At 33.3% G+C, this 14,920-nt stretch overlaps 1 protein-coding gene across 17 annotated transcripts in view; it reads left to right on the top strand.

The window, feature by feature from the left end:
- Window positions 1-13,848, top strand: part of PDCD10 (programmed cell death 10) — a 49,263-nt gene extending 35,415 nt beyond the window's left edge. For 14 of the 17 annotated variants that reach the window (XM_059163570.1, XM_059163568.1, XM_059163569.1 and 11 more), the window contains 3 exons: window positions 4,067-4,145; window positions 4,430-4,512; window positions 7,385-13,848. In XM_059163570.1, the coding sequence (XP_059019553.1) occupies window positions 4,067-4,145; window positions 4,430-4,512; window positions 7,385-7,466 (244 nt within the window). In that variant the 3' untranslated portion in view covers window positions 7,467-13,848. Of the gene's footprint in view, window positions 1-4,066; window positions 4,146-4,429; window positions 4,513-6,213; window positions 6,307-7,384 lie in introns of all 17 variants that reach the window. The other 3 variants (XM_059163556.1, XM_059163572.1, XM_059163571.1) reach the window with 2 other exon arrangements.
- The last annotated feature ends 1,072 nt before the right edge of the window (window positions 13,849-14,920 follow it).

Genomic DNA, 14,920 nt, shown 5'->3' on the forward strand with positions numbered 1-14,920 from the left:
ACTTATTAGAATTACTTTCTCATTGCTTTTTTAAACATTTTGCATATATAATGTATTATATAACGCTGCTATAACTGGTGAAGAAATTAAGTAACTTTTCCAAGGTCACAGAGCTGATAAGTTGGTAGATCTGGGTTCAAACCCAGGCAGACTCACTCCGTGGTCTTCTCTGCTGCTTCCCACTCTGAGATGAGTAATGCTGTTCTGACTTAGCGATTAAAGAACGTTTCAGCTATCTGGAAGACGTGTGATAAAGGATATCTTAATACAGAATGCCAGTAGGTAAGAGAGAGAAGAGTGCTATGGTTGAAGCTAGGCTAGATATGGTAGGCCCAAAGCCCTCATCCTGCTCCTTTAACCATCTTACCCCTCTGGGGGTGTCCTTAAGGCATCTCTGTTAAACCCATTGTAGCTTTAGAGAGATACATTTGAAAAACACTGTATAAACAGCCACATTTTAATCATAAGAAAGTTGAGGTCAGGAGGCCAAGAGTCTTGTCCATAGTCATTGACAGAGGCCGAATTAGGGGCTTGTCTCTCATTTATGGGGCAGTAGTAATATTTCAGTTCTGTTTTCTGGAGTGCACTCTGCACAACTGAGTTGAGAGTATTGGCAGTTAAAATTTATTTCTTAATCATTTTAGGAGGTATAATTGGCCCTGGAAAGTTTGTTCATAATATATATTTATGAGACCATGTGTAAATTAACATAGATAAGGTATAATTATTTGTATCACTGATAGATACTGATACATTTTGCTACATCTTGTCCCCATGGTTAATTAACAAATTAGTAGATAAAATTGCACCAAAATAAAAAATGACTTATCCTTCAGGGACAATGTACTGTGTAGTTACTGTTTTTTTTTTTTAATATTTTACTTTTTCGGGGTGCTTGTGTGGCTCAGTGGGGTTAAAGCCTCTGCCTTCTGCTCAGGTCATGATCCCAGGGTCCTGGGATCAAGCCCCGCATCGGGCTCTCTGCTCAGCAGGGAGCCTGTCTCCCCCTCTCTCTGACTGCCTCTCTGCCTACTTGTGATCTCTGTCCAAAAAAAAAAAACCTTAAAATATTTTACTTTTTCATACTTAAGGTAGTTAGTTATCTTCTTCATTTATTTTATAGCAGTATTTTTCATGAAACATGTATCAAATACTTATTATCCCAAGTACTATATGTGATTTCATAGATTATATTAAGGAGAAAAAAGAGTCCTGTCAGCTAGCAAATGTCTAGGTATTTTTGTGTATGTTAGCAGACCTAGGTTTAAATTTCCATTCCCACATTTAGCTGTGTGACCTTGGATAAGTTGCTTAGCTTCTGTTACTCTAGTTTCTGCTTATGAAGATGAAAGTAACAGTTTTAAGAACTGAGAGAAAGGACATACATAAATTTAATTTATAGGGTTTTTTAGGTCTTACACGTTCTAATGGATGACAAGTAGAGACTTGTGAATTAATAAACCAGAAAGCCATGCATTTATCACTGTTTACAATATGTATTTGCATATTCATGCTCTAAAATTCACCAGAGTTTGGTTTTCCTGATGGCTTCAGAGAAGCTTTTCTAGAGATGTCCAGTCTAGACCTAACTAAACACACAGCATAGGACTTTTCTTCCTTTAGAATGTTCACATAAATACATGTTATATAAATTTGGGTTACATGATTAGAAAGTCTACTATTGCAATTTTTTGATAAAATGTATGTTTACATTTTCTCTGATGCCTGTCATCTTCTCTTTTGAATGTATGTTTCCCCAAAGTTGCATCATAAAAGTTGGAAATTGCTAAAATTTGGTCCTGGTATACCCCTACTCTCTGTCCCTTGTCACAGAATCACTTAACTCCAGACTGTTTATAATTACACTGTAGTTATTTTACCTTCAGATTTTCTCCAATTCTTGATCTGTTTAATTGTATGCAGTATTTTTTAGAGCTGATTATTTTCTCTTATAGGAAACAGACCCTTAGTTACTAATACAATTTAGCTTCCCTGCTACAGACCCTAGCACCTTAAGTGAAAATACTGTTCTGTGTACATATAAATGATGTAGTATTTGATATAAATTGCCATACATAGATTGTTTTTAGAGAAGGCCAGGCCTTGGGATAAACAGCCTGGGTCATTCTGTAGAGTTCTTTGTAAAGCTCTATGGCCAGTAATAGATCAAACCTTAGTTCTAGGCTTTAGGATCCCAAAAACAGGTTTCCAAATTTGGTTCATCAGCAAAATCACCTGGGGGCTTATTTTTTAAGGTTTTTTTTTTTTTTTTTTTAAGGTGCAGATAGATTTCCAGTACTCATAGTAAGTCTGGGATACCATTTAGAAAACCCTTGCTTTTTTTTTTTTCTTTTTCTTTTTCTTCCTTTACAGTTGAGTGAGAATTCATACTCTTTTGACCTATGGATTCTAGCCATTATTGTATATGGATACATGTTCATCTATTAGCCCTGAAGCATATTTTTATAATCCTTTTTTAAAGCAAATTAGTATTCTACAAAGTAGTTGTGTATAAACACCTCACTGATCACTGTAGTTTGCTCCATTATATTCTGCTTTAAATGGGTTCATTTTGGATTTGAAGAACCTTCCAAATACTTAATTGTTGAAATTGTTGTTTTTCTCATGACATGGTCTTATGACATCATTTTATTAAGCAATGGTGAATTTATGCAAATCATAGCAATACAGGAGCCAACTTACTTGAAACTATAAATGAAAGGAACAATTATGTAAGTTAAAACAGCTATTCCTAAACTAGAGACAAAAAGAGAAAAAAAAATGAGTGGACAAATACCACTTCTATGTAATATTCATTGTCTTATTTAAATCTTTTAATGTTCAACCTGATATCAGTGTTTGACATATAGGAGGTAATAAGTAATTATTTATTAAAGTATTTAATACAAAAAAATAAATAAAATAAAATATTTAATACATGTGATTACTATTTCAGAGTAGGCTAAAAATTTCTTAATACCCAAATCCTGTATACTTGTAATTCATAGACATCCCACATGCATATTTACTAGAAATATACTATGAAACGCACACATATACACACAGAAATCTGGATACAGAGCTTTCCAGTTTTTTCTTTAATAAAGCTGAAATGTTTCAGGTATGAAATAACTGAAATCTGACCTTTGTGATTAAAAAGTACTGAAAGATGATGTTTGGGATGGTCTAGTTTTATGTCTTAATAATTCATATCTTCACTCTTGAATTGCATTTGCACAGCAGAAGTTTGACCAGTAAAAATTGCTGTGCAGTTAGAAGATGAAAATTGAAAAGAGCATAGATAAAAAGACAAGAGGAGTTTAGGGGGAAAAAATGGATAGGGAGAACAGTCAACTCATGAGAATTACTGGTTTCTTCTCTTTATCTGCTTAAAAGGGGAGGAAGGTTTTGATATATATGTAGTCCAAGGATGATTGCTGAAAAGGTTAAGGTAGAAAAATATTCTGATATTTTCTCTCTCAGGAATTTAAATATATTTTCCAAAGGAAATAACAGCAGAGTTTTTGGAAGAGAGTTACAAGCAGTTGTTAGAAGGTGGATGTGTCTTGGAAGAGCTATGTCTGAAAAGGAAATATTTCTTTTTAAACATCAAAACTATGTAACTGGAAGTGGTGATAAATACAGAAGTGAGTTACATGTAATACTAAAATTTTATATAATTGTTAATGAGATAGCAAATATAGAGAATATAGTAGCTTGAAGTCAGCTACATCAGAGAAAGGAAAAATATCTGAAAAGGTGAGAAGTAGAGGTAATTCTTATAAATTTGAGTAAGTAATGCTGAATGAAATGTTACTGGTTTGGGAAGGTTGAAATTAGTTGCAGAACTTTTGGTTAGCAGTGCAAGAGAAGTCAGGATCACAAAAGGGTACAGGCGAAAACTCCATCCAACCAACTAGTCAGATGTTTGGGCTTGATGCTGTGTTAGTTTGGTAATTAACAGTGTGATTAGTAATCCTGGGGGCGGGGAATATATATATAAAATACATACCCCTCTTCCGAATACAACTGATTTTAAGAAGATTCTTTTTTCCTTATCCAACAGGGATATAGCTAGTGCAATAAAAGAACTTCTTGACACGGTGAATAATGTCTTCAAGAAGTATCAATACCAGAACCGCAGGGTAAGTTTTGTAGAAGCCTTGTATAAGCTGCCAGCTAGATGTTGTTGATTTACACTTAGTAGTTGTATTGAATTCAATACTAAGATGGTTTGATTACTGAAAATAGTTTCGTATCATTAACCACTGCTTTTGTCTTTGAAATAAAATATGTTTAAGTAAATACTTCTAAAAATTCTAATTTGTAATATAAAGCCCATCCTATATTCTGTGTAACCTCTTCTTTGATTTTGGCTTTTATTATTTTCTTATTTAGTATTTTTTTTTTCTTACTCTGTTGTCTGTAGGCACTTGAACACCAAAAGAAAGAATTTGTAAAGTACTCCAAAAGTTTCAGTGATACTCTGAAAACCTATTTTAAAGATGGCAAGTAAGTAGTGTCATTTATCATCCTTTTTTATTTTAAATTAAATTATGTGGTTTTATGGAATACTAAAACCATATAAATTAAGCCCTATATTGTTCATACGCAAGTTAACTAATAACTAAGACTGTTGGTTGATAATCTAGCCATAACTTATCTAGAGCAGAAGTTGGCAGACTTGTTCTGAAATAGACCTCATGGCAAGTATTTTGACTTGGTGGGCTTGTAAGAACTTCCCCTCTGCTCTTGTGGTGTAGAAGCAGTCATAGTTTGGAAACAAGTGACATTATGGCTGTGTTCTAATAAAATTTTATTTATAGACACTGAAATTTGAATTTTGTTTGATTTTCACCTGTTACAAAATACTATTTTTTTTGGTCATTTAAAAATGTAAAGGTATTCTTATCTGTAGGCTGTACAGAAACATGGGAAGTGAGATTTGGCTTATTGGCCTACAGACCTGAAACTGGTTATCAAACTTTAGACGCATCAGAATTACCTGGAGGGCTTATTACAGAAAAAAAATACACATTTTACACATGTACATATAATTGTTTTTGGAGCCCCTCTTTCCTTCTCAAATCTAGGGTGGACCCAAGAATTTGCATTTCTTTCTCTCTTTTTTTTCCTTCAGTTTAAAAGAGAGGGAGGGAGAGCACATAAACTGGCGGAGGGGCAGAGGGAAAGAATCTCATGCAGACTGCCTGTGGAGCCAGACTTGGGGCTAGATCTCATGACCCTAAGATCATGACCTGAGCCAAAATCAGGAGTCCAGTATACAACTGACTAAACCACCCAGGTGCCCAAAGAATTTGCATTTCTAAGAAGTTTCCAGATAGTACTAATACTGCCAGGTTTGTTGAGAACTAAAGTTAATGAAAGCAATGGTTGTCAGTCCCATTTGCACATTAGAATCACTTTGATTTAGTTTTTTAAAATTCCAGCGCCTTGGTCCCAACTTCAGAGGTCTGATTTAGGTAGTTTGGAGTGGGATCAGGGTTTAAGTCTTTAATAGAAAGTGTTCAGGTGATTTAAAAGTACTACAAAGGTTATGACCCGTTTTTCAGAAGGAGGGAGACTTTCACTGTTGTTCTATAAGATAAGTAATATATATAAAAGTAAATTGGATGTTTTTAGGTTTACATAGAGTTATCTATACAACACCCCAGAAAACCAAAAGACATTTTGTGTTTTTACATATACATTTTACACATGTACATATAACATATAAGCTGGTAGAGAGGCCATGTCTTCTATAGCATTTTGCCTTATCGAGAGTTTTTCATAAGGTAGAATACTAGAAATCTGTGGACAAGACCATTTTCTGACAGTTCTTAAAGTCATAAAAACAACCTAAATAATGATTATTTCATGTATCCTTGGCAGGGACATCTAACTTTTTATTCTACCATTGAAGTTTAAGAATTCTTACATCCATGTCAAACATTACAATATTGTGATAATAATATTTAAAAATACATTAGAAGAGTCTGTTAATTTTCATTTATTTTTAACAGTTCAAATAGGCTGAAATCTTTAAATTTTTATTATGAATTAAAGGCATTGAACTACATTTTATTGGTGGTTTTGTTATTCTTCTGATATCTAGGGGAAATGCTCCTTGATGGCTTAGTTTAATAAGCTTGCAGGTGTGTTCTGAAAATAAACTTACATCTGTTTTTTTCTTGGTCTCCACTGCTAAACCAGAATAACCAAAACACATCAAAAGAATAATTTACATGATGGGATCCTTATTTCTGATTCTAACTAAGAATTATCGTGAAATAAGCACATCGAAAGGTAGAAATTCCTTTAGAGCCTAATTTTCATTAATCTGAAGTTATGTACTCTACATATGGATTATTCCAGCTCCCGGTTACTACTTTTTCTCCATTCACTAGCTTCTTGATAATTATTGCCATCTTACACCATATTTTTGTAAAATGTAGCTTAATCATAGTCTCATTATTCATATATGAATAATGTGCCATTATTTTGGATTTAGTTTTGTACCTGTTTTCTTGAAACTGATAACTTAATAGAGCCTATTCTTTGAGCCCTCTTCCAATAAGGGGATGAATTTGCATAGGTACAGCTAATTCTCTCTGGTCCCTCTTTTCTGAGAAGTGTCTAGGATGAATAAAGAAGTTTTAGCTATGATACTGAGAAACTGATTAGACCACACAGTGGGACTAGGGCATCAGTTCTTTATTCCAGTAACATGAAGATGGGCTGATAGGAAAAATGTGTGTAGCACAAAGTAATTTTTAAGAACATATTTTTATATATTGTTAGCTCTTAAATATTGAAATTACATGATTTTTTTGTTTTAAAAGTAGATTTATTCTGAAAGTAGTTTAGAATTCTAGTTTTTTGTTTTTGAAAGAAGTTGAGAGATGGTGTAAATCAAATGTAAAGTAACTTTTACAAAAAAGTAGTTAAGTTTTTTGAATTTAAGTTTTTCGAATTTGTTGTCCGCTAATGTAGAGATTTTGAGGCTGAGTATAATACTGGAGCAGATACTATTTTGGTAACTTACCTTGAAGTCAGCTAGAGACTACATTTAAATCCTCTTTGGCCAGTTACTTGTTCAACCTCCTGATATCTGGTTGTTGAGGCGCCACCTATCATTAGCAGCCCATCAACACCTTATTGCCAGCCAGAACCACTAGGGGGCAGTAATTCCTAGATAGTTTGAAATGATGCAGGATCATTCAATTCCAAGCTGGTATAAAACACGATCCTCAGTACTAACTTGCCTTTTCCCCTCCCTCTAAATTGATTTCCTTGTTACTGTTAGTGGATGGCATCAAGTATAAATGTTTTTAAAGGATGAATTTTTTGGATAAAATTAATGCCTTTTTTTTTTTTTAAACAGGGCAATAAATGTGTTCATAAGTGCCAACCGACTAATTCATCAAACCAACTTGATACTTCAGACCTTCAAAACTGTGGCCTGAAAGTTGTATATGTTAAGAGATGTACTTCTCAGTGGCAGTATTGGACTGCCTTTATCTGTAAATTTTAAAGTTTGACTGTATAAATTATCAGTCCCTCCTGAAGGGATCTAATCCAGGATGTTGAATGGGATTATTGCCATCTTACACCATATTTTTGTAAAATGTAGCTTAATCATAATCTCACACTGAAGATTTTGCATCACTTTTGCTATTATCATTCTTTTAAGAATTATAAGCCAAAAGAATTTACGCCTTAATGTGTCATTATATAACATTCCTTAAAAGAATTGTAAATATTGGTGTTTGTTTGACATTTTAACTTGAAAGCGATATGCTGCAAGATAATGTATTTAACAATATTTGGTGGCAAATATTCAATAAATAGTTTACATCTGTTAAACATTTCTTTACTTGAAAAAATACATATATATATATGAGTATATATATATGAATATATATATGATCAGAAGACCAAGATGACTTGGTGTAATGTCTAAAGAACTTCTAACGGGAGCTTACTAGCAGTTTATCAGATAATAAAGCAACAAGAATTCTATTTTTTGGTCCTTAATCACTCTGGGCAAAGGTAATGAATGGAAATATTTTTGTTAGTTAATATATATGAGGTACTGAATATTTTTGCAGCCTGTTTTAAGAGACTTCTGAGAAAGAAATGGCAGTTTATAGTGTCTTCACACTATAATGTCAGTTCTTGAACTCTATGACAGTATAAAATTAAGTTTTTCTGGTATGCTGGGCCCCAATAAGCTTTGTACCCTTTTTCCAACAGTAGCCACAACTAATAGTAATTTGAAGCTATACCAGTGCTAGTTGGTTTGAAATTGTCATGGGTGTTATAAATGTTATATACACTCTTTAAGTATATAGAGCTTTGTTTCACCAGAGAGAAGTTTTAAGGAAATTATGTGTCAAGTGATCATGTTAAGTGATTTCATTTTTCAATTATGATAAAATAAAGGGAAAATCAGGATTTGTTTATCTTCTATAAAGATTTTAAGTGTTAAAACTAAATTTCTGTTTGGCAATATAAATTTCTTTCCTATAATGCAATTTAGGTTTTTTTTTTTTTTAATTTTTTTCTTTATTTTTAAAAATAGATTTTTAAAGAATTACTATCATTGGCAGTATAAAAGGAAATCATCCTATTAGATATGAACAGAAAATATATGAAAGGAAGCCAAAAAAACCCCAATAGACAATAGGATGAAATCTCATCCAATCTCATTTATGGACATTTTATTGAATTGATTTTTTTCCCAAAAATACATAGCTGGTAAAACAAATGGAATTGGTGACTTTAATACAATTTACTTTTATATAAATTATTCATTCTTGGTATTAGATGGTTGTTTGCAGAATAGACTTGTGACTATATGAAGAAAAAGTACTGTTTTATCTTTTTTGAGCAGCAAACTTTTCTAATACAGACTAACACTATCTTCCCTCCAATTGCCTTGACCTCTTTAACAGAACTCATCAGTTAACCAGCCATTCCCCAAGTCATCTGATTTTATAAGTCATCTGTCTTTCCATTTCACTGTCCAATATCTCTGGCTTCCATTTTCATGAAGTTGACCAAAAAGTTTACTCAGAAGGGAGGTCCTCAGGAAAATGCTGTTTCCTAACATAAGCCTAATGGGGCCACGTTTGGATCAATGAGGAAAAGGCGAATATGGCCCCAGTCATCTCCAGAGAACAGAAAGAAAAGGAAGAGGAGGAGACATTTTTTTGAGCACCCTTCTCTGTGTCAAGTGCTATTCTAGATACATTTATTCAATTTAATTCTCTTAAGAGTCCCATGATTAAACTATCTGCCTTGCAAGTGAGGAAACTGGCTAAGGGAACTTAGTTTACAAAGCTGGTAACTTCCTGCATGAGGATTTGAATTACATGCTTGCCTTCATGCTCTTTCCATTGATCTGTACTTCATCCATTGCTGAAAACATATGTTGTTTAGAATTCTAATTCCTTAACTCCACACTGACAAAGTTCCCCTTGTCCACAGGGAAATGAGAAAAATATGACAGTGTGATGTCTTTTTCTTAAATACAAATTTATGCATTTTAAAGGACCATTCTTTTTTTGGGTATGACTACTATGTTTTGGATATTTAAAATGCCCCTCTTCACACTTTTTAAAACCAAATGATATAATAGTCAATGGTAGTTTTTTGTTTTTTTTTTTTAAATGATTGTAGTTTAATAACCTTGTTAGCAAAACATGAGGTTCACAATCTGGTATCAGTTCCTAATTGTTTTTTGGGTTTTTTTTTTTTTAACTTTCTATATGGAAATGATTTAAAATTTACTGAAAATTGGCAAGAATAATACAAAGAACATCAATATATCTTTTACCCAGATTCCCCTATTGCTTAAACCTTACCATTTTTGTTTTTATCTTTTGATTGTTCATTTGCCCTTAAGTCTCCTCCACTGGGGATCATTTCCATGTCCCCTTTGTTTTTTATGGCATTGATACAACATGTTTTTGGAGAATGTAGTCTTTTGCTCCCCCTTCCCCCCGCCAGTAGAATTTGGCGGTTTCTGCAAGAGATTCAGGTTATTCATTCTCAGAATACTCCCAACATTGTCATCAGAGCATCACATCTGGAGGCACAGGAGTGTCTGTCTGCTCCTCATTGGTGATAGAAATTTTGGTCACCTGGTCAAGGTGTTTCTCAGTTTCTCTAATATATAGTTACTGTTTTTATACCTTGTGTTTAATAAACAATCTGAAGAAGACTCTTTAGCCCATGCTATAACGTCAAAATTTTCCACCAGGATTTAGCAGCCTTTGGTGATTTTTGCTTATCATTCTTCGCTAATTGGGAAAATACTGATTTTTCTGAGTCCAGTGTTCTGTCCTCATCTACCATTTGGCACTCAGCATTCTGCTGTCAGCGGGAACCCTTTCTGCCCCAGCTATCCATTCATTCATCTATACAGGTGTGCGTACAGTTTTATATTTACTATTGTTTTGGACTCTTGGTTGTTTTTTCAGTGGCTTAGAATTCATTACTTTGGCGCTTAAATTGTCTTAAATTTGCTCAGTAGGAGCTCCTTCAGTCTGGCTCCTGTGTCCTTGTGGCATCCGTTTTAGTTTTATTTATTTATTTATTTATTTAGCACATTCTCTTAAATAAAAGATGTTCTAGGATCAGGATTTCGGCGATTTCTCTAAGAAACCCTGGGGAATATTATTAGACACATAGATCTGGTTGCTGGGTATCATCTGCTTCTAGGCCTATTCAGACAGAATTAGGAAATGCATGTACATCGTAAACATAAGTATGCACATGCCGTGTACAGTTTACACGTGCTTATATACACACTGTGTTTGATTTCAGAAATCATGAGTTCACACTAATACCTCCAATTTCAGTCCATCCTTAGGGGTCTTTTCTTGACTTCCCGGTTCCATATTTCTATGTTTCTGCTTTTTCAGAATTCTGGCACAAGTGAATTTATTCACTTGGTCAGTCCCATAGTACATCTAAAACAGTTCTTAGAATTGCTTTTGCCCATGTCACTGAACACTTAAAAGCTTGTTTGCAGTTCTCTCCCTACCTTTACTCTGCCAAATAAGAATATATAATTACATGCTGTGTTCATAAATTACTTGGATTAACTCTTTTTTCTCTCACTGTGATTATGTTATTTATTTGAAATAAATTGGATTCATTGGTTTTAGTTTTTTTCTAAGTTTAAGGTCCCTCCTACATACACACTTTGCATCCTTGTTGATTACATTTTTAAAATACATGGAATACTAACATATTTCAAAAAGTCGTAACTATACCAAAGTTTTACTGAGAAGTGTTACTCTCTTATATCCCTTCTGCCCCATTCCCCAGCCCCTTCATACATATCCAGCTTCACTGTTTGCCCACCATGTTTCCTTTTATGAAGAAAAGTAATAAAGGTTGTTTTTTTTTTCTTCTCATTCCCTTTCTTACAGTAAAGGTAGCATACATATAGAGAGATCAGCCCTTTTGTCCAGGACTGAAGTTTCTCAGTATATTGGACTTTCAGTGCTAAAACTGGGAGGGCCAGCCATTCCATTTGCTTTCTAAAAACAACTCCTTGATGCATATTGTACATATTGTAAAATACACATATATATCCTTATATCCTTAACATAATTACTGAAGTATAATTGACAAAGTTCACGTATTTTAAAGAATTGTTCGACCTAACCAATACCCAGTTTTAGAACATTTTCATCATTCCAGTAAACTTGCTCACGCCTGGTTACGATTAATTTGTGTTCCCACTACACCCTGCCTCCTCCCCTGTGCCAGGCAACCATTAGTTACTTCTGTCTCTATAGACTTTACTTTTCTGGACATTTCATATAAATAGATTCTTTCAATATTATCTTTGAGTCTGGCTTCTTTACTTAGTATAATGGTTTTATGTTCATCCTTGTCATTGCATGTGTCAGCATTTCTATCACTATTCCTTTTTTTTTTTTAATCACTATTCTTATTGCTAAATAGTATTCCATTATATGAACTCCTGTTTTTTTACTCATTTAATGTTAATGGACATTTGAATTGCTTCCTCTTCAGCCCTGATGCATAATGCTGCTAGGATCATTGATGTGCAAATCTTTCTGTGGTCATGGGTTTTCATTTCTTTTGGGTAAATACGTAAGAGTGGAATTGCTGGGTTGTGTGATTAATTTTTTTAAGAAACTATCATACTGTTTTCCAAGTGACTGTACCACTTTACATTCCCACTAGCAATATATGAGGGTTCCCATTTCTCTATATCCTCTCTTACATTTGTTAATGACTTTTTTTTTTAATATAAACATTCTTAGAGATACAAAGTGGTATTTTGTGGTTTAAATTTCCATTTCCCTAATGACAAAGTTGAGCATCTTCTCGTGCTTATTAGGTATTTCACGTAACGCTCTGATGGACTTTGCTTTTTTCACTTGGCATCTCCAGAAGTCACTGTATTTAAGTATTTAAGTTCATAGAGATCCCCCCAGAACCCCCTCTCCCCCTAATCCCTTGTGGCCTAGCATTCCACTGTGTGGATGTACATAGTTTATCCAGTCAATCTGCTATGCTTGGGCATTAAGTAGTTCAGTGTTTTGCAAAGCTACAGGTAATGTTACAGCGAATGTACAGCGAATGATCTTAAATATTTGTTTTGTTTGTAGTATACCTTCGGAGTAAATTCCCAGAAATGGGATTACTAAGTCAGAAGACATGCATATGTACTATTACTGCATATTGCCAAATTCTTTTCCATAAAGGTTGTGGAAATTACATTCTACCAGGAATGTGAGACTTTGTTTCCCCAAAACTTCAATATATTGTCAAGCTTTTGAGTTTTTGCCAATCTGATGGGTGAGAAATGGTATCTCATTGTAGCTTTAATTTGCATTCCTCTCACAATGAGTGAATATTTAAGGACCATTTTTATATCTTTTTTCATGATTTTGAATTTGCTCATGCTTTTTTTCTAATCTTGCAAACATTTTTTTTTTTTAATGTAGACAAATTTAACAATTCCTCCATGAAACCATCTGGGCTTGGTGCTTTTTAGTGGAGTGATTCTTTGGTAATTTTATTTCTTGTATGCAGATTGTTTTTGTAAGCTTTCTATCTTTACAGGAAATCAGTTTGTTAAACCATATTTTTCTAAGAAAATGTTCTTTAGGCTTTCAGATGTGTTTCATTTGAATTGGCATCTTTTATGTTTAAAATTTTTTCCCTCTGTATCAATGGTTATTTGTTGTTATTTCTTATTCTGTATATATGCACTTTCTCCCCTTTATTTTTTTTATTAAACTAGCAAATATTTTGTCTATGTTGTTTCATTTTTCCAGGATTCTATGGATTACTTTGACCAACTGTTTTTCTGTTCTCTACCTCTTTAATGTTGATTTTTAAAATTTTTAAATTTCTGTTCATATTTATTAATTTTTTCCTTGGGTTTTGTTTTACCTTGTTCTTTCCCTGGTTCTTTCAGTTGGGAATATAACTAATTTTCATTTTTTAATTGATACAGGTATTTAGTGCATTAAATTTTCTCTGATCACTGCTTAGAATGTAATCCTACAGGTGTACTTATTATGATTATTTGTGAGAAATTCTGTAATTTTTGTTTCGAGTCCCTGTTTTGCCCAAGTTGTTTATTGCAATATCTTTAATTTTTAAGTGGAAGAGCCTCTTTGGTTGCATTTTTAATTTCTATTTCTATTGCAGTGTGATTGGCAAGTATTATTTGTAATATTACAGTACCTGCTGATATTTTCTTTGTGACCTAATATATGATCAAATTTTTGCATACCCATATGAATGTTCCATGTATACTTGAGAAGATTGCATGTTCTCTATTATTAAGATGTGTAGTATTCAATATATATCCAAAAATTCGCCTTATGTGGTCTTGTCTATCCCTCCTTTTTTTTTGTTCACCTGTCTTGTTCTGCGTGTTAAAGTCTCTGTTAGTAGTGTTTCTCTGTTTCTCCTTGCATTCCCTGTAGTATTTGTTTTAATAGGTGATTGCTATGTTATTTGTTGTGTAGATATTCATACCTGTTTTATCCTAAATATGAAATGTGGATTTTAACATTGTGTTCTTTTTGTATAGTGTAATCTTTTTTGAAATTGTCCTTTGACCTTAAGTTAAAGCCATTCACATTTATTGGTATGACTGATAATGTTTGGACTTAATCCTGTTATTTTTTACAGTTTTTGCATGTATTACACTATAATTGCTGTCTGTCTTTTTCTATTTAGGGTGCCCTCTTTGCTTTTGAAAAAAAATTCCTTTTGGTATGTAGGAAAGTTTATATTTTTTATTCTAGTTATGGCTTTATAATATTTTCTAAGTTTTTAATCCCCTTTTTTCTTTCTTAAACTTTTACTATCTTGGTATCAGTTCTGGATCCCATCCTTTAACTCTCACCCATTACTAAATGAGAGTCATTGTTCTTTTTCTGCATTTCCCTCTTCTCTCCTAAGTAGGTTCCATGCCCAGAGAAAAACCCAATGTGGGGTTTGAATTCACAACACTGAGATGAAGACCTAAGCTGAGATTCATAGCCGGATGCTTAACTGACTGAACCACACAGGCAGGCATCCATCCCTTTCACATTTTTAATTGTATTTCTCTACTTTTCTCAAAACAGAAAATATCTAAATTCTATCATTAAGTATATTTCGAATATGGAATATATGAAATGCTTCTGATGAGTCCTTTTGCCTAAGTTTTCTCAGCCATCTATTGGTTGGATGAAGGTCATCTTCTAGGTGCTTTTATATTACACAATTATATAGTATTACACTATACTACTACTGTAGTAGTATATTAGTATTATATTACACATTTATCTAATATTCTCTGACTTTTTCTGGGTTCAACATTATTTTCCTTTTATTCTTGGTATTAAAGGATATCTTGGTTGTATAT

Source organism: Mustela lutreola, chromosome 2, assembly GCF_030435805.1.
Source record: "Mustela lutreola isolate mMusLut2 chromosome 2, mMusLut2.pri, whole genome shotgun sequence".
Classification (NCBI taxonomy): domain Eukaryota; kingdom Metazoa; phylum Chordata; class Mammalia; order Carnivora; family Mustelidae; genus Mustela; species Mustela lutreola.